Source organism: Falco punctatus (genome assembly GCF_963210335.1).
Source record: "Falco punctatus genome assembly, chromosome: 5".
Lineage (NCBI taxonomy): Eukaryota > Metazoa > Chordata > Aves > Falconiformes > Falconidae > Falco > Falco punctatus.
The window spans coordinates 13,837,445-13,858,739 of NC_137584.1; the positions used below are offsets into that span (position 1 = coordinate 13,837,445).

A 21,295-nucleotide genomic window follows, 5' to 3' on the forward strand; every position below is an offset into this window, starting at 1 on the left:
CTTAAGGCTCCTATATAGCTATGACAGCTGCTTATAATATAAAGACTGAAATATATGCTACACTTCATAATACTGACTAAAATTTTGGTTCTTTACCTATTCAGTTACCAGATACAACTCTGCCTGATTCTACCCCCACTCCTGTATAGTAACCTGAAAATAAGCTGCATCAATTTCTGAAGTCAGACGAATCTGAGACCTACTCCCTCAAATGAAGGGAAGAGAAGGTTGTTATAGGACCAGACTTCATTTTGCTGAGAGTCGCAAAATTGGCAAGAGCTGCCTCCACAGCTTAGTGAAGAATGAAATGAGGAACGGGAGGAATAGAAATCTGAGATACAGAATGCCTGAAAATAAATGCAATGTGGAAACATGATAAAGAGGAAATTGCTGTGGTGCTCGTCTCTATTTTTGTTCTCTCTCTCTCTCTTTTTTTACTTCTCATATCATAAATCAAAATGACTTCACACCATTTTGCTTTTGTTCTTCCTGATGCTCTGGTACTTTATTGACCAGATCGACTCTTTTAACTGCATATTTCTTCTCTCCTTTCCTGTTCTATTTTTTAGACCTTGTTCCTTCCCCAATACTTTTATTTCATTCTTCCTAATACTTTCATTTTAAGCTTCTTCTCCATTTCTGCCATCTTTTTTTATCTTTGATTTTTTTTGGCACGTCTGTCTGTCTTCTCTCTCTTCTTTATCAGTACCTTTACTTCTTCTTTACACTTCACTGTCTCTAACATACCCCTTTATTTTCTCAGCCATAACAGTATTTATTTCCTGAAGTCCCCCACCAACAATTTGGCCAAGGACCTCTGGAGTTTACTATCTTTGAATGTATTAAGAGCTCTCATGAATGAATACAGAAGGATTATTTTGGTCGTGAAATCAACCTCCAATCTAAGAGCTTTATGTCTTACTCCACATAAAGATCCCAGAGCAGCAACTGATTAAAGAAAGAAGAGAGGAGACTGGAAAAAGAATTCCAGTCCTTTACATGGCAAACAATTTGGGAAATAATTTTCTTCCCATTCTTTTAAAGCAGATGCTCTTTCTTCCCTTTAATACATGTTTCTAGTGCCTGTCTTTCCATGTCCTTCCTCTTATAATAGTTAAGTCTTTGACTCCTTCCAAATGTTTTTCATTTCTCTTCACATTACATTATCCGCAGTTCCCTTGAAAGAACCTGTCATTCTCTTTCCACAAAGGCAACAATGTAAGTGTCCTTGCATAGTCAGGCAGCAGGTATACACTCCCCTTTGCATTTTTTTTTTTTTGCACAATAAAAATAAATAAATTACTTGGAGATACATTGCACAGATCAGCTTCTTCCTCTGCATTTAAACCTCCTGACCTTTCCCTGCATCTAAGTGGCTGGGAATGCACTACTTCACTTCAAAGTAATTTCATTTTAATGAGCACATCACTGAGTGTACATTTTCAAACCAAAAAACATTCCAAAAGAGTGTATTGAGAGTGCTTTCTTCATTAAAATCAAAACACTTTGAACTGAAAGAGCACACTCCAAGCCACTTTGATGCCAAGGTAGCAAAGCCAGTTTTAATCCACGCATATAATGGATGTGCAGGAGATTAGCCAGATGTTCAATTACTCCTCCTAAGAAACTCTGTGATATACTAATATTCCTGTCTGTGCTTATAATTGCATAAGTACTGATGGGTACATGCAACAAAAAAAAAAAAATACTGATTTACACATTAGGAATCTGCAGATCCTTACATTTTTACTTATCTGAGCAATACTTAAATGTAAATATTATGGCATTCTTAGAGTATCTTTTGAAAACTGAAATTATTCCATATATAATAAGGTATTTGATTGTTCCTAACTAAGCATTTTGTTTTAGTAAAAAATATGTAGATATAAAAACTAAAAAAAAGTTTTAGAATAAAATTTGTATAAAAACTAGGAAAAAAGTTTCAGAATAAAATTTGTGACACTGTAGGATTCATATGACTAAATTTAGGTCATTAACATTTTTTATGTTTTTGTCTGAACTACTCTTTCTGGCTTCCTCTATGGCACCTGAAGAGAGACACCTGCACTGAAGGCATGTGATTTACTTAATCCTGGAGCAGATGTCTGAAAGTGGCCTAAAAGTGCCTATTTCTGTCCACTGACTCTAAAGGTGAGCCAAAATTTGAAAAGGTCTTTTTCCATAATAGAAGGGGAATACCTACATTTAGATACCTAATGGTGGGGATGATGGATCCTCCCTGCAGAGTTAAAAGTCAGGACATTAGTTCTTGTGCTTATACTATAGCTGTGTTCCAAAATATCCATATCCAATGATCATAATGACCAAAAAGTCTAAACAGAAGAGAACATGAGCAAGACCTGACATTTCAGCCTTCATTTTTAAAAGCTTTGTTTTTCTGGCTATGTGTTTATCTCTATGTACAGTTTCTAATTATTTGAATAGAAACATATTGTCCTATGGGCTGATCATCTCTTGAAATATGCAAAATAATACAAAAAATAATTGATTTAATTAATTTAGGAAGGTAAGAATGTTACTCAGAAACTAAATTTTCCAAACATATTGAATTCTTTGAATAATAATGCATATTTTTCTCTAAACTGGCTCCTTGAAACACAATATTCTCGTGTTTCATTAGTAAGATGGAAATTAAATTTAAAAGAAAAAATGTTATTTACAATGTGAAAAAAACTTAAGGGTTTATATTTTCCAGAGTGTTCTCTAATTCTGTTGGTTCAGTTTTATGGCCACAAAGACTAGCATCTACCATAAAATGAGTGGACAAATAAAAACTATTGTATATTAACAGGTAGATCGATATATTGTATTCTACTGGGTGTCCAGTTGCAAACAGTTATGCCTGCAGTATTTTTGCGACTTCAAATGTTTGTAGATTCATAATTACACTTGTGAAATGAGAGCTGCATTAGATCTTGGCTGAAAATGCATCATACAACATTTTACGGCATTCTGGTAAGACAAATCTCTAACCACCACGTAAGCTATTCCCATTAATATGTTCTTAATAATTACTGACCATGAGTTTAAATAAAAAAAAAAAAAAAAAGGAAGAACTGTGTTAACATAGGTCACAACTTTCTAAGTGCATTTTAATCACATGACAGTTGATAAGCAATGTATAATTACAAGGTCAAAGTGATAGTAATATGCTAATTCCAGAGAAAACACGTGGAAACAAAGTGGAAAGTGGAAAACAGCTGAGGAACCCAACTGCCTGTACTATGCATACGACACAAAAGGAAGCCTCTACCACCTGTCTTGGGACACCTGTTTCTTCAGAGAAATGAAAGGGAAACTTTCCCTACAGAGCAGAAATCCATGGTTTTTTATGTTGGACTTTTGGTGGGACAGCAGCATGAGCTGATAGGAGAAGGAGGCTTCCTACTGCTCAGGATCTTTACCTTTAGAGATGATCTAGTCATGCCCTGTGTGAAAAACATCGACAGAATGCTCTTGAAAGTCCTGCTGCAGGTTTTGCTGCTCCACAGCGTCTGACAAAGTGTTGCCTTTTGAAGGTCTTGAAATCTTCTAAAATTATATTGAACTGAACATCAAAAATATTTTGAAACAAAGAAGGGAGGGCAAGCGATTTTTTATGGCAACAATAAAAGTTAATCCAGCTGGTCAGTTCTAGTCAATAGCATTTTAGGGCTTTACCTCAGCCCTTGCTTCTTATACAGTGCATACATAAGCCACACATTCTTTACCTGGCTGGATTTGTTTATCTGGATCTGCTTGATACTCTGATTTTCTTACATGCACAATTTTTTTCATGTTCCTATCTTCAATTCGTTTCAGCACATCCTTACCAAAAGATGAAGTAATGCCACATATAATCAAATAGTTTTGAGAACCACAAAGGCAGACACAAAAGCCAAAACAGTTCATATCTGATCTACCCTAATATCTATTTTTTCCTAGTATGTGGAATTAAGCTAGGTTTGGTTAGGTTTAATAACATAATGCTTTACAGCTTTCTGGACGAAAATACAGCTTTCTAAACCTACCATGTTTACCAAGTTAGAAGAGACTAAATATTTACTACCATATTTTAATATGTTTTATGACATTTTCTGTTATGTACTTAGTAGTCTCTTCTGAATATAAAAAATGTTATACAGAAGGGTGATTCAGATTTGGTGTCTATATCGCATCTTAGAGGTAAGCTTGATACAAACGCAGCTGATACAAATACAGTTTAAAAGATTAACTCTAATGGAGCAGTACATTATACTCCTAGATTTTCAGATACATTTTCCAAAGTGGCCTCAGGAATTTGAATTCCGTGTAAGATGAAGTAATTATTCTCCCAATTTTTACAACTAAGGTCTTCTTTTTTTTTAGGTCTCCTAGATGATCTTTATCACCAATGGCAAGAAATAGGCATTACCATAGGGTAATGTAGACCTCAGGGGGAGTGGATGGTATAGTGGCAGGTATGGCTACCTTCTTATGGAATTCTGAACCTTCCCTAGATACTTCACCTGTATGCCCAATCTTGACTGGATTTGAGTCTCTATATCTGACAAAAAGTATGTCAAAGATAGTATTGTAGATAGGTAGGAGAGGATACTACAGGAAAGTGACCTTAGCTATCCTGCTTCTGCAGTTGCATTAAATTGGAGAACTTCTGTGTACCACCTAAGATTTATTAACTAATATGCCTGAGCTGAGGGTAGTAACTTCTGTAACAATGCAAACTTGCTTTGAAAGCACCTGAGTACTGAGTGGGCAAGCACTTAAACTACCTTTTAGAAATAATTTTGAAGATTTGTTGCAAGATTATACACATTCACTTTAACAAGCAAAAAGTGGATACTATTTGATTACTTGCAAAGCCCCACACTTCATTTTTAAATTATTTTTTTTCTGTTAAATTATGTCTTGTAAAAAAATATGATTCTACACACACAATATGAACAGCATGGAAAATATTTCACCTTCAAAGCTTGTAAAGACATCTCTTTAAAAGAAACTAAGATCTGATCTTCTGCCCAAACTTTTCAGTCGATCCACACACAAAACTTAAATTCAATTTTAAAAGAAATAACCATATCCCCTGTTTATGAAGTATCACCTACAGTTATAACAAATTAAAAACCAGATAAAGTCTGTTTCCTTACACAGGTGGGTCCAAACACTGTAGAGCAATAGCTAATGGCTTCAAATTTGCACATACAGTAGAATTTTTTTCCATCTGTAACTTCTTTCAGAGAGTAAGTATGTACCATATTTTTCTCATTGTCTTTTTCTTTCCCACCAAATGCTGTGTTTCATAATATTTGAAATGCTGGTGAAATTTATTTCTAGTTCTTAAGGAGGCCCAAGTATGAAACTAACTCCACCTTGCTAGTGATTTTGCGTAAGAGTTTAATAGGAATGGCAGTATTTGACACTTAGGTCTTCAGAAATGATGCAAATATTTTTCACTTTTATAATCTTTAAATCCCACAGAAAGATTGTAGTAATGAACTGGATCCCTTTTAAAAGTTTTTCAGTTCACTTTTGTGATCTGACTGGAATCTAGCATACTCCACATGATGTCCACCTGTACCTATTGCACACATCAGTTATATTAATGGCTGCACACACATGCAAAAACCCTAAATCAGTAAATGATGAACTGTTGGATGGAAGAATCCCAGATTTACACTAGTGAGAGCAGAATCAGACCTATGATATCTGAGACAGATATGATTGTCAGCAATAAAATGGCAAATATTTTCAACTGCATGTGCTTGCAGGTAGAGTCAATGATTATCACTCTTATCTCACAGGAATAGTTTTTCTTCTCATAGCAACACAGTATTTTCCAGTGGACTTTACCTGGTAGGTCACAAAATCCTTTGCAGTTGTGTGGAATGTTAAATTTCCAGAATTATACAGTTTTATACAGACTGGCTCTGAAACTTTTATCTTGTTTACTATAACGCTTCTGATAATATGAGAAAAGTGAAAAACAGTGTATGATCCCAAACAGTAATTTATACTGAAATAAAACATTAGCTTCACCCCTTAGAACAAGACACAATTTATTGTCTTACCATATAATTAGAACACCAGAGCATGCAATTTGTTTATGCAACCACTGACCTCTAAAGAGCTCATTGATATTGTGGATCCAGTTTCACTTCTTGATAATCCTGCATTGTCATCCAGCTCTGAAGCAATAAAATTCTTCACTGCTGTGCGGGGCTCAAATGGTAAATTCTGCATATGTTCTTGGGTGGGAAGATGCTGGTCTAAATTGATATTAAATTGGTCCATTACAGAGGGATTCATATTGAACTCTGGATTAACTTTGTAGTGCAACAGCCTTTCATGAGGCAACGTATCCATGCCTATATTCATTTTGCTTTCATCTTTCAGTGATGGCTGGGTATTTACTGAGCCCCGGGGCATGACTATATAGTCGCTTTCTATCATCCGCTCTTGAGGATGGACTATGTCCATATCCGCACCTCTCAAATTATCATCAGTGCATAAATACACAGTCCTCCGCAGCTCACTGTTGTCTTTTTTCAAGCACTGATTGGCCAGTTCACTCATACTCATAGGCATGTGGAGAGCTGTTGGTTGCTGGATGATGACTTTGGAGATGATGTTTCCAGGCAAGGTAGAATAGCTCATTCCTTCAGGGTTTGGTCCCTTCTCCTCCTCTTCATCATTTAGTGAAATTCTAGAAAGTGTTCCTGTTATAGTAGCTGCTCGGCAAGGTCCGATGTCTTTATGCAGAACTGTGGGTCCAGAGAACAGAATTCTTACAACATGAAACTGTGTCTGCCTAATGCTGCTTTTTCTGGTGGCTTTATTTAGCAGCACTCCCCTTACCAATGCATCTTCTTAACTCTTTTTCTATCCACATAATAACTTTTGTTCTATAAATATTGTTTTGAGAGGGTTTGTGGTTTCTTTTCTATGAAAACATCTCTCAATCTGCCATGTATAATGGACACAGATCTCTGACTAAGCCTCAGCCACTTATATACATTGAAAACACTCCATCTATTTCTACTGTTTTACATAGATCTTAAGTGACCTGAAACTTAAGCAAAATCCTGCCATGTGGAACTCAATTAAGGGTTTCCAAAAAAATTACACTACGACATCTGTACTGCCATTATTAAGTCCACACAACCTCCCGGAAAATGTCAAACAGATTGTAAGGCAGAATCAAGTTGTCAATCCATTGTAATGACCTACCATAAGATTATAACTATGAACATATGTTCCTGAGAGCCTAAATGTTTCTTTTCACTGACTTTTTAAAGCTTTTCTGTGTTAAATTGTTTTTTAAATAAAAGTGACGAAAAAGTAACCACATTGGGATGAAATTCTGTTGGTATTAGGAAGACATATTTTGCTGCATCTGTAAAGGTTATAAAGGATATAAACATGTCTCATAAAACAGCCATAATCCACTTTTGTTGTAGGCCTAAACCTTCCTGGTCAAATCTGTAGCAACACCCAGCAATTTTTTGTTGCGGTAAGTGCCACATGTAAAAGGTATTAATCATGTCATAGAATACAAAATTTCCAGGAGCACTGAAGAATGTGTTCAAAAGCAAAGCATCTATTAAATCACAGTTATTGATCTTAAAAAATAAATATAAGTCTATAATTCACCATTTGTAATGAAAGAAAAAGGATAGATAAGAAGGAAAAAAATTAAAGCAACCAATTACAGGGCTTATTCTAGTTAGGTGCAAAGATTTTCTTGCCCCAGTTGAAAATATTTTAGTTCACCAGTGCTAGTTTGTGCAATAGAATCCAGCTCATGGGCTGAGACAATAAGACAACTTGAAGTATCTCAGATGTTACATTTACATCCCTTTTGGTAGCCTGAGGGCTCTGATGACCCAGATACCCTGGTACCTGTCAGTTTACTGCCATGTTCCACAGCAAGCACCTCATAAGGCATCCTGCTCTCCTACCTCACACAGAACTGTCTCTTTTTTCCATTATGAAAAGAGCAATTTACCACTGAACAACAGTGCACAAATACCCAACCTCAGTGTGGCTGTTTCATTATTTCCTAGGACACTTATTAAGACACTTCAAACAGTGACCTATCTTAAGTCTTTCATTAAAAGAAACTGCATTTGAACATTTATCTAGTAAAGCCTGTTCATAAATGTATTCAAAGTCTATCTCCTTAAGGATGACGCTGACAGGGCTCTCTGTGCTGCAGAGCTGTGTTGGCAACTGTAAGGAGCAGGAGCTACATGCACTGATGCTGGATGTTTGTCTGCACTGGATGGTGGCAGACATACCTTTGCATTACAGTGTACGGTCCTGCTTCCTTCAAAACACCTGTGCATATTAAAACTAATCTGTGTGGAGGAACTATTGCCATGTTGCAAGAAACCAAACTGGCAGTGTTTTAAGGATGAGTGACTGGAAACTCAAACTTTCCCGTAATGAAGTCTGCCTTCTTGGCTCCCCATATAGCCAGCACAGGCAGGCGGTGTCCTTCAGGTGGGTGACACAGAACAGCCAACTCGGGCTGCTGCCCTGACTCACCCTGTGGAGAGGACACCGCCTCTCTCTTTCTCTCTTCATTGAAAACAGAGGGTATCTAGGCAAGACTGCCTCCCTAGGAAAAACTGTCATTTGAGAATATCTCCTAGATTAAAAATGTCTATAGGGTTTAAATGGCCATCTATTTTATACTTTATTTAACAAAGACTGGCAAGTGACTTGCTTAAAATATGCTATTTTTAATACGCAGAAACAGATATAGCTGACTACTTAGAGATCACACAACTGAAGTGTCTTTAAAAAAACCCAACTTCTTCCACTGAAGTGGAATCAAATTTCATTTTCCTGATATGATGTTGCTTAAGCTACTGTTGATTTCACTTAGAGTCCTAAAAAACTCACCCTCTTGAACACCAATTGATGCATCTTCCATATGCATAGCTGTTAAGGTATATTGTATTTGTATATTTTTTTGATAGCAAAATGACTATTTCAAATTTGCATGTGTACCAGGGCGAGGAAAATTTTTTGCATTAAGGTTAATCTTCCTTCCCAAACTTCCCTCCTTCCATTTGCTTTCTAACAGACAATCACACCTTTGGCTGCTTCCCAACTGCTGAATTCTAGCAAAAAGCTTTTGTAAAAAAAAATAATGAAATAAATGTATTTGTATAGTGGCATAGATTTTTTGTTTATATTATAAATATTTTCTGTAAACAATTAAGCACTGGTATTTTTCTGGCTTTTATTTCATAACGAAATAGCACAAGACTTCTTTTTGCTGGCTAAATACTCTGTCAGTGTTCTTACCTGACCGACAAGCAATGTCCACGTCCTTTTCAAAGTCAGTCTGTAACAAGAAACAACGAAACAGGACAGCCATTATTAATTGAAAACTGAACCACAGTACCTTTTTGCCAACTAGCGCTTCCAAAATGTCCTACTTACAGAGTCATAGTCTCTTAAAAGTGGTTTCTTGTTGCTGAGAAGGTGAAGTGTATTGTTTTACAACAGCAGAGCTTTACAAAGTTTCCTAAAGTATAACTGGGTGGTTTTCAAAGTATGCTGCCTGACCAGAAAAAATAAAATAAAATAGGTGGAAGTAGGGTATATAATTTTAATAAAACGATACAGTGTATAGTTTTTTTATGATTATGGAAGAGTAACTTCTACATCTCATCGAAGGATCATCTTTAAGGAAGCTTTTCATAGTAATTTGATAAACAGAAGTATGAAAAACAGCCTGCAATACAAATTACTGTGAATAAGTAACCTAATTAGTCCACCCTGTCTGAAACTTCATTAATTTGTTATGAAGTGGTTATTTGTTATATAACATTCTGTCCATCCTTGCTACTAATGTAGTCACAAACTTTGTACTCCCTGAAAACAGCTAATATTTATTTTATCAGGCAAAAATGAATTGTAAGAGCTAAGAATGAATTTTTACAGTTGAAAATCCAAGCACACTTTTCCTAGTTACACAAAACTATTTATCCTGTTTGAGAATTCAATTTTTAATTACATTTTTAATTCCACAAAAAGTTTATTACATGAAAAATATTTAATAAAACTCATCTCTTTCTTGTGAAGCCCAAAGGCTGGATTCTTTCTGAGTCACCATTTTTGAAGGGCATCTTATTGCTGAGGCTTGCATTTTTTAGGGCCTGATCCTGTCCTCATTACAGTCAATGACAAATTGTTGTTGAAAAATACCACCTAACAATGTTAGTAAATCCAAATTGGCATACTGAGCCACTGACAATCTCCTTAATCCAATCCACTAAACAGACTCCCCCTCTAGAATCTCTAGCATCTTCTCCTTGTCTGACTTACTCTGAGAGGAACATTTTTCAAGGCCCGATGAAGGGAGAACTCTTAAAAAACATCAGTGCTCTTTACATCAACAGCAGAAAAAGTCACAGTGTATTTTTAGATTACTTTCTCATTCTGTTATGTAAGAGTCTTTTGTCATAAAGAACACTGGTGGAAGACGCTAATTCACTGCGCTCCACTAAATGATCACACCAATAATTTAAAGCCTACTAAGAGATTTAAGCAAGCAGATAATGACCTAAACAGAGTTACGCTTAAGAATTGTGTTAATATTTCAGCTGTGCATACTTGCCATGTACAGCACTAAGTTATTTTCTTTTGGATAGGAATCCTAAATTAATAGTTAAAGAAGAAAATAAAAGCTAACCATGATTTGAGCATGTCCATTAGGAAAAGAACTTGAAGAATCTGCATTGATTGGATCTTGGCAATTTCTCAGTCGACATCTGAATGCGTCTTGAACCTGTGAAAACAGTATCTTATACTGATTGTAGTGCAACATCATATATTCTACTCCTATTAAATATTAAACTAAACTGTATGGAATACAAGACATGACTTTTCTTTAGCGTACTTAAGAAATCAGAAGCAGTAAACTTATTTCCACCATTTCATATATTTGCTGTATTTTGTGGCTGCGGCAAAGTCTGTCAGTCTATCAAATCAAGACCACATTTGTCTATGACCGGTATTAACTAGCAGTCAAGTCAAATCTATCTTGGGTCATAGGATTTGGCTTTGCCTTCTCTTTCAGTTTAGTACAAGTCTGAGAGCAGGATTAATAGATGTACTATTAACCGCTGAAAAAAAAAAAAAATGTATCTTCTGCTTGATATATGTAAGATTCTTGACAGACAGTTCTTTAACAGTTGCTACAATCTGATACATAGTGCTCTCCTAATCATACTTTAAAGAATAAGTCAATTCAAAATATGTTAATGATTCCAGTTATAATCTCTAACTCCATGTTACAGGGAGTCTCATATATGTCTTCTAGGAGTGAGGCTCTTCAGATCAGGTAAATGTCTTCAGTGTGAGCACCAAAAGAAGAAAATTGGACTGTTTGCACAGAGTGTGGTTTCTTGAAACAAACAAAAAAAAAAAAAAAAAAAAAAAAAAAAAAGAACTTAGAAATTACTGTTTACTAATATGATCCATAAAGTAAATTTTAAGATTTGTCCCTAAAACACATATATATTTGAAGAATTATCTATGTTTACTTTGATTTGGGGCAGAAAGTATGTCTAAGTAAATATTGTTATGCAACTCTTGTCAAAAAGCTGTAATTCAACTGAGAAGCACATTGAAAAGAAAAATGCAGCTCCTGTTTTCCAACAGTAGGATACAGACATATTTTGCTGATTTCTCATAGGTAACGCAGTAAGGACAGCAAAGCAACTTTTGAACGCAAAATTTTAAAATGTGAATTTTGATTCCAGAAATACAAGCATCCGTGCTAGGAACCTGATTGCAAAGTGTGACTTTGCAAATGAGAACTTACGTGATCTCTAATAAAAAACCAAAATCTAATATCATTGCTTGTTTGAATATGAAAGTACCCTCAACGGAACACCTACAAATAACTACATTCCATTTATTATTTGTAGAAATTACTTAATGTCTTATTCAGAATAATTAAAAGGGAGAAAATAATATTCTACTCATGGCCATTTTGTGAACAGCAGAAGAGGATAATTCATTAACTGTTGCTGATGAAAAGCTGTCCCCTTTCAATACACTGTATTCTATTGCAAGCTGTTTAAAAGCTTTCACAAAAGGAAAGATGAAATAAAAAAAAAATCATAAATGTTGCAGTGCTATCAAAACTAGCCAGCCACAACAAGGCTTTTACTAGGCCACACCAGCCCTATCATGCCTCGGCACCACCACCAGTCTCACACAAGGTTTCAAAATTTCATCTACTATCCATGCTGTTTCTTCAACCTCTTCAGGCCAGTCCACGCTGCTCCTCTTCTAACCATCCTCCCCTTCTTGCCTACACCTGGGGCTCTCTTCTCTCTGCCTCCTTCACCCCTTCCAGGGCTCTCTCTGTACAGTACTCATCTTCATATGGTCCTTAGAGCTATTTAACCACTTAGCAGGAACCAGCCACAGCTGCACATTATCCACGTCAGCCAACCTGCCGCCCCTGAAGCCAGCCCACAGCTGTATGTTATCAGTGTTAATTAACCTGCCTTTTAAAGTGTTCAACTCTTAAATTGGTAAGAGTGCTCTGCAGTCTTGATAAGCGACTGTTGCAGGTAGAAGAAAACTAACACAGAGCAAAAAGAAAAATGAAGAAAGGTGGGAAGGTTTGGATTGATTTCAGAACACTGAGACTTCCCGCATGTGGTAATGTAAAGTGTGCTTGACCTGTATTGTGACTCAGATTCTGATTAACCACTTGCTGTGGTTTTCCATGTGTTTGATGTTAATTTAATTTGGCATCTCCCAGTTGTTGCAATCCTAATCCGAGTCTTTTCTCACTTTATCAATGCTGAAGTCAGGTCACACTTTGAAGTTTTATAGTTTTGGGTAAGCACTGTCACAGTCATTTGACACACACAAAAAAATCTCTCCTTCTAAAGCATCCCCAGGTGTGCTAAATCTCATCTCAAGCCTCATGATGCTTGACCCCAAAGCATTATTATTTCAGAACAGACTGTGTGATCTCACTCTATGCACTGGGCCTCCTTATTTTGCGGTTTCTGCATTCATGAAGCTTCCCCAGTATCTTCATTTTCTTCCTTCCATATCTCCAGAGATCTCAGGAATCTCATGTCCTACTTTTACTAACTTCTATGCTAAAGGGGTGAATCTTGATGTCAGTTTCCTTTAAACGTGTATGCTTCTTACAATGTTTTTGACATGCAAGCAGCGTATGATTTGAACATGCGGAACGTCAAATGTAGCTGTATGTGGCTCCATCTGTTGTATCAACATCTGTTGCAACTTCTAGGTGCCCTTACATGTCAGACACAGAAAAGTTGATTCTAAATACCAGCTTATTTTTCTAAACTGCTTCTTCAGACTTGTTTGAGTCTGTAAAGGCTGCACTGTCTTTACATTTTCCTTTGAAATATAATCTTGTTCTTCCCCCTGCCTTTTAACATGAAGTTACAAGATTTTCTTAGAGCCAGGCAGAGCAGAAGAGACAGATGTGATGAATGTGTGGATACCAGGGAAGTGGTTTCCTTAGCAACAGTAACCAACTCCAAGATTTTATAACTTACCCTCTCCCTACTCATGTACTCTTTATTTTTCTCCTGCAATACAGAAATGTGGGCTTTAGATGCCAATAATGCATTTAATCCAAATTCTCTCTAGTCAGCAGAGCACAGCAAAAGAAGAAAATACTTGTGGGTTCCTCCCATCACCAGCATTAACACGAGTTACTCAGTGCAATTCAAATTATCTTTAAAGCATCTTGTGTTCAAGCAGGTCAGGCAAACTGTTCTGCTTTGATGGAGAAGCTTCAGTGCTAATGTCTCCTATCATGCTCTGTTCTGTGACACATACCTCACCATCTTCCAACGGCCAATCAGCTATTTAAACAGCAGGGAGAGGAAAACCAACCCAAAACCGACTAGGCTTTCTGAGCTAAGAAGGCAGCATAATATCTAACTCTTATTTTGCATTTTTTCTTTCCTAATTTACAAATGGTCTTTAAGAGGTCTTATGCTTAAGAAGTATTGTATTTATCTTGGAAGTTAGGAAACAGAAGTATAGAAAGATTTAATCTCTTTCCAAAGGACTCTGAATTGATGGAGGGCAGAAATAGACGCAACACATCACGTAGTTCTCCTCTAGTTGTATGTCTTAATCAGGGAACATCCCTGGCTTCCTAATGCAGCCCTTGTCACACAAGATCTTCAATACAGCATACTAAAGAAAGCAAAAAATGTTTCCATCATTTATGTTTATAGCAATATAGCTAAGAGCAAAAATGGGGGATTTATATATATATAACTGTAAAAGTCTGTGTCTTTTTTGTAATGTAACAACAATAAAGGCATAGTAAAGCAGGGCTGTCCTCGTCTTTGTTCAAATTTTATGGTGATATATTCCACCCCATATTTTTTTTCCTGACAGTCAGAATTATTGTTTTGCCTGTGCTGGCATGCTATAAATACTAGATCAATCCTATAGGCTATAACTGAGATAGCTTTGTAGCTGTCATCAAGAGTGACAAATAAGTTGGCAGGGTTTCCCTGACAGGCACTGGCAGAGCAAAATGCTTTTGCAGAAAACCAAAAGTAACAGTCTATTCTTTCAGCGGGGAGGTACCTTGTGCAGTGTAAAGTCTGCATTGCACACTGTGCATGATCTCCACTGCCTTGGCTTGTACTCACCTAAGGGTCTCTGGAGCTAGAAAGCTAGGCTGTCTAGAGCCAGGCTGAAACATAACTTACTGGGGTTACATCTCTTTATGCAGAGAAACTTGTTGCAGTAAACAATTATGTCTTTGCTGCTGCAAACTGGTCTATATAAGTGCAGACCATACGGATTTTTGAAACAAAACTTTCAATTTGTTGAAAAAATGTTGAAAAAAAAGTTTCAAGTGCATCAACTTTTAATACTTTGTAAAATTTACGAAAACTTTGCTGTTCTTGAAAAACATTCTATTCATTTTCTTTTCCCATATGAAAAAAAAAATTATCTTAATTAGTTCCTCAAATGTTTTGCCCAGTTTACACTTTATATCTGAAGGACTAAAGAAGATTCAATATATTATGTCAAATAGAGTTCAAACAGCAATATGCCCAGGCTTTTTTGTCTTCCACCACCACTATCATCATCTTGACTCGTGATAATCTAGTGGTAGTGAATAAGTTGTCTCTGTACATTTACTTCTGCCTAAATTGTCATGACTGAAGAAAAAACTTCTTCCTCTTTTTGATATGGGATGACATCATATCCAAGTGCTTTTTGGTCCTTATTGGGAAATCTCTTGAGGTCATTTTTTAAAATACTGTGTAGTTAGATTAATTAGCTGTTTTACCAAATGCCTTCTAGAATTTCAGTGTTAGGAACAGGAGGTGTAACTGCCAAGACTGGCTTGTGGGAACAACTCCTTTAAGTAGTCAAATGAAATAATGATTCTTTGCAGTTAGTCGAGATATGTATATGTGATTTGCTAAAAGAGTGATTAAAATAAACCATAACTAGCTGATTGCCTACACACAATTAAGATTCTAAAAGTGGTTCAAATCAAGGTACCCTATAAATTTCAACACTAAGTTTACTTCTAGAAAAGACTAATTCCACCTCTATCACCACAGTCCTACCTGTGAGTAGGGTTAGACAAGAATGTTTCTATGAGATGTTCAGCAACATTGAAGTGTTCCCTGGGAATGAAGCATTTGCAGCAAATAGCTGTCATTAGAGTAGAAAACATGTCTTGAGTTCAAGGCTTGGGGCATAGTGGGAAGATGCCTGTTCAATTTCATCTTAAGCAGTTAAAACATTTTTTTTCCCAAATAAATTCCTGCATTAGTGCACTGAAGCAGATTTTAATGTCCAAATATTTTTGATTTTATACAATGCTGTGTTATGTTACTTTTGGAATTCCTCATGGATTTTGGTCTGCTTTTTTATGAAATCAATGATTGATAACCAGGTATGCACTACAACCTCTCTGCATCCTCACAAAGGACATGAGGAAATGGAATTAGGACACAAGGAAAGGGAATCAAGTTGCATCAGGGGAAGTTCAGACTGGACATTAGGAAAAGGTTCTTCACTGAGAGGGTGGCTGATCACTGGAACAGGCTTCCCAGGGAAGTGGTCATGGCACCAAGCCTGCCAGAGTTCAAGGAGTGTCTGGATGATGCTCTTAGTCATGTGATTTAGGTTTAAGTAGTCCTACAAGGAGCAAGGAGTTAGACTTGATGATCCTTATGTATTCCTTCCAACTTTAGATATTCTATGAGTCTACGAAAGTTCATAATTTTTATACTGCTTTGTTTTTGAAGGTTTCATCTGCAACCTTGAGCTAAAGATATATACTTTGAAATCAAAAGGATTCCTTATGACAATAAGTGGGAAGTGGTATGTCCTTTCCAGGCTTATTAATATATCCCAATGGGAATAAAAATCTCACAAGATGGGATAACCAGTATGTAACTGCCATTTTTTCTACTGAAGAATCTAAGTACAAATGGTTACAGTGTCTTAACATTTTACTAAAAGAATATATGAAATGATGGCTTTCAGTTCTACAGATGAGAATACCCTCTTTCACAGATGTAAATCATATGGAGGAAGAAAATGCCGTAGAAAATAAGGGCATAGCAAGACAGTTTGCATAAAATAGATTTCCCTTGACTATTATCTGTCTTACTCTGCACGTATTTTTATCCTGAAAAAAAAAAAAATATAAAAGGTATTAAAGAACATAAGCCCCTTCCATTATGAAAGCTGCTAAACTAAGAAAAACAAAAGTTCATAGCCTCCAACAGCTTGAATAAAGTAGAAGGGAGTCAGCACAATGGAAAGTGCTATTTTATGTAAGATATTGATAAGCTTTTTCCTTAGGATTGGAAACTTAATTATTTGATAAGATAATCATGTATGTATATTGTGTAGTATAATGATAGTGATTTAAAGTTCATGCAAGGTGGTACACTACTGGAAGACTGAAATAAGATATGTCACTCATAAATTCTTTTTCATTAATATAGTGAGTTTGAATGTTTAAAGGGTGTGAATGGCGGAAAGGGAAATGACTGTGTGAGATTTGTCACTTGGCATTGGCAACAAACCTTTCCTGAAACATCTTCCTGGTTTCTTAGTCCTGAAGTGCTTTTGAGTAACTCTTGATAATCAGAAGGAACCATAGCAGACAGTGTAATTTGGTTCATTGTGGTGGTAAATCAGGGAATCATAGAACGGTTTGGGTTGGAAGGGACCTTCAAAGACCACCTAATTCTAACCCCCTGCCATGGGCAGGGACATCTTCCACTAGACCAGGTTGCTCAAAGCCCCATCCATCCTGGCCTTGAACACTTCCAGGGATGGAGTATCCTGAAGCTGATAGATGGCTAATGCATAGGTATGCTGATGGACCAGATTACTGCTCTCCAGCCCAGCTCCTCCTGCTCATTTTTGCTAGATGATTCTACTACCACAGATCTGCCAGCAAAGCCATTGTGTTACTGCTCTCAGACTGATCTATCTCAATACAAATGTAGGGTTGGTTAGCAGGTTAGGTAGATTAGGGAAATTGTCACCAGAGCCAGGTGAAAGAGTACTTGTGTAATAGCGTTGACATTGTATTTCAGTGATGACGAATTCTGCAGTGTGTGACACTGAGCTGGGAAGGGCAGGTCAGGGGTACTAGCTTTTCCTTGCTGTTCTCAAAGCATTCATCTGTCTTCATCCTCACTGTCTCTATAACTTAACTATGTAAATGAGTTTGCAGAACTGAAAGGGTAGATCTTCTTCAACATAACACCTTATCTCCTTGTGTCCTCTTTCAGGGACAGTGTAAGCAGAAATCATTTTGTGTTTGAATCAGTTTTAGAGACTGTAAAAATCTATAGCTTTTGGCCTTCAGGAAAAGGACATTGATGTCAGTATTTCCCCATAGTCACAATACTGGGAAAGTCTAACACTTAAAAATAAACTGAACTTGGGACTGATTAAAAGCCAGCATGAACTAAATGGGTACAGTTTTACACTGAAACTAACATTCTGCACCTGGTATTACTTGATCTTCCCTCTCTATCTTTTACTTGTTCCTTTACATCTCACCATAAAATACTTTTCTTTTTCTGTGAAACATATTTCTGCAGAGCAAGCTGTATATAACGTTAAAGACCAGTTGAGAGATTAACAGTAGCACAGCCCTTTAGAAAACTGGGAAGCCATTCCTCACCTCCCTTCGGAGAATACAATGGACCATGACAATAACAAAGCCTTGTAATGAATCAAATACTGCAAAAAGTATCTGAAATAATATTGATCTTTTGTCTGTCATGGCCAGAACTGCAGACATCCAAGTCAGGGCCAGAAGTGGCAACACCACGCAGGAACTCCAAAGGGATGCCCTATTGAAAGAACAAGAAAAGCAGCACTTCAATATTGTAAAAAATTAGTAAAAGTTCACTATTAAAATAAAACATATTTAAGGATGGCACTTTATCAAGTTAACTTGAAAATCACAGATAAGAATGTAAGTGTCGGTACTTTATGTTCTAAAGAATATCCTGTATTCAGTTAATAAACACAGTTGCAATATTTTTGCTTTTCGTTAAAAAGTATTTAAATATGCTCAGCACTCTATACAGTGTTAGCAAACACAGTTGTCATCATCAAACTATTGTCTCACATGCACTGTATAAGATTTGTAACAAGAAGATGTAAATGATCAGGACTAACATGGCATTACTGGCGGTGGTGGCTGACAAAGCTGTTGTTGAAACTACTCCACACTTGGCACATTTGAGCGTCAAACCGCTATGAGGCTCACTCATCTGACTGCAAACAAACAGAACACCCACAAAAAGAACAAAATATTGAATTGTCACCAAAAAACATTGCTACTGAAATTTAGCTTTTAAATATGACGTCATGCAGAAAAAGTAAGTAGACTTACTCAGGATGAATGCTCTATGTTGTTGCAAAACTGTACTTTGTACTTTACATTATTGTTAGCTTTAAATGTTAATGCTATGGGGCTTCATTTCATGCAGACTCTATTTCTTCCATTTAAGCTAAAAAAGGCCCCAAATGTCCAGTGATCAAAACTGCTCAGTACACTGAAGTAAACATAAGCACGTGCTAGGATAGACACACAAAGTGAAATCCCTCTATTCAGACCTGTTGTATCCAAACTTGCTTGAGAATGAGTATAGGACACTTAAAGGAAAGGAGGAGTATGAAGCAGTACAACTATAGAGCGTTAATAGGGAAAGAAACCTGCAAAAAGTATTCAAGCATCAAATCAGTATGGGCTTACTGTACAGTCAGATTTTTACTAGTGACCTGAATGGCCCACTAAGATCTGGAGTGATTTTATACGTGCCATATAAAGGTCTGAATACAGGGCTTGAAATGTATGGAATCTGATGAGATAAATATCAGTTGGTACTAAAAAAGGGTGACCTGTTTTGCACTTTAATAAAACACAGTACACAAACATTAAGCTCAAAGCATTTTGTATGGACAATTGTACCTCAGCACCTGTCAGAAGAGTTAAAGGGCAAAACCTGGAATTTAAATTTTCTTTTACGTACAGCATGCATTCAGCTTCCTAAGTCAACTACATAAAGACTTTTGCTATTCTTTCTCTTTCTGCTATCAGATCCAGAGATTACCACAGCTGACTGAGATGCGACAGGAAGGGGGCTTTACCTATTTCCGGCTGGAAAGTGCTCAACGTGGTGAAGACAGGTAACACTTCAGTTTTGTCCCAGTTATTTCAACCAACAGAGCTACCTTTTATTGCCAAACCCAGCATTCACAAGATTTTTAACATACTGCCCAAATCAACGTTGAACTCCAGTGTTTTCCATTTTGATAAACTGAATGATGACTTTCCATAAAAAAGTGTAGTAGTTTTCCATAAAAATGTAGGGTTTATTCCGTAAAAAAAAACATTGAGAACTATGACCTTGTATAAGGTGACTATGGGGTGTGAAAAGAACTCAGTGAATCCAGTTTACACCAAATAAAGATCTGCATTAATGAATCAACTTGAAAAATTGGGTAAGCTTAACCTCAGCTTGGGAAAACAGTCTTTGCTTGGCAATACATCTACGTTATCAGACTGGATTATTCTCTTTGCCATTATAGACTGGCTCTGGATCTTGCAAGTAATAGAACTTGATGTGTATATAGACTAAATAGAATCTTTCTGTCTGGGCATATGCATGTGCTATCCCTTATGCCAGGAAAGTGATTGATACACGTCAAAGACACTTGTTGATTCTCTATATGCTTATTAAGGTGGAAAAACCCATATGGAGTTAGTATATTTTGATCCATTCACTGCTTTAAATCCTACATAAATGATTTCTACAGCTGAATTTTAGACTGCACTTTTGACTGGTGTAAGTCCAATGTTTGCCAGAAAGAATGAAGTTGCCTTCCTGAGCGTGGTTTGCAGGAGGTAATTTGAGAAATGAGTGACAATGCCCTTTCTACCGGAGATCAAATGCTGCACCAATGTCTATGCCCCAAAGAATGACTCAAGACTTTTCATCTGCCAAGTAGTATCAAGGAATGCTGTTGCCAAGCCACCATTTCATACTATCACAAATGTTAAGATTGTTTCCCGATGAGGGCATCTACGTGCTTCCCCAGAATAGCCGGATCGTTTCTGACAGAATAATTTCTAGTTCTTTATCCATTTACTTTAAAATAAATTACTTTTTACTAAGTTGTGCAGTGTTAGAAAGCAAGCTATTTGTTTCATCAGGAAAGTATACTGTAAGCAAATAGATTTCTACAGCAGACAACTGAGTAGCTGGAAAAAAAAATGATGCCATTTCAGCTTGATATCCTTAGAAAATGTACAAAGCAAAACTTGTGGCTGCCTCAACCCCTTAAATCACTGGAATTCCAACAGATGTGAATTTGAATTGGTGATTACTAAGTTATTACTACTCTTGCAATATTTTGGGTAGTTTTAAAATACTCTGGATTTCAACAGTGTTATTACACAGTTAAGAATGTTGATGAAGCAATGTAGAAAAAAGTAAGGTTAAGAAATTAATACTTTGTAATGTAAAAAGAGAAAAAGAGAAGAAACAAAATGAAAGCTTTTGGTAGATATTTGTCAGAATAATGGTGAAAGAGCTGAAAACCAAAAAGATTTAATTGAATTAATATTAAATGCAAACCACACCAGCTGAAGTATTTATCATAAATTTGCTCATCTAACCAATGAATTGAACTTATTAGGAATGCTACTGTTAGTGAAATGGTAAAATGATTCAAAGTGAAGCTG

The 21,295-nt window shown here is 36.4% G+C and overlaps 1 protein-coding gene across 8 annotated transcripts in view; it reads right to left on the minus strand.

The window, feature by feature from the left end:
• The window catches only part of ADGRB3 (adhesion G protein-coupled receptor B3), a 471,033-nt gene that overhangs the window by 17,420 nt on the left and 432,318 nt on the right, over window positions 1–21,295 (minus strand). For 7 of the 8 annotated variants that reach the window (XM_080388812.1, XM_080388813.1, XM_080388817.1 and 4 more), the window contains 5 exons: window positions 18,724–18,822; window positions 18,221–18,392; window positions 10,709–10,804; window positions 9,316–9,355; window positions 6,118–6,761 (listed from right to left, as the gene is read on the minus strand). In XM_080388812.1, the coding sequence (XP_080244938.1) occupies window positions 6,118–6,761; window positions 9,316–9,355; window positions 10,709–10,804; window positions 18,221–18,392; window positions 18,724–18,822 (1,051 nt within the window). The remainder of the gene's footprint in view (window positions 1–6,117; window positions 6,762–9,315; window positions 9,356–10,708; window positions 10,805–18,220; window positions 18,393–18,723; window positions 18,823–21,295) is intronic. The other variant, XM_080388816.1, reaches the window with a different exon arrangement.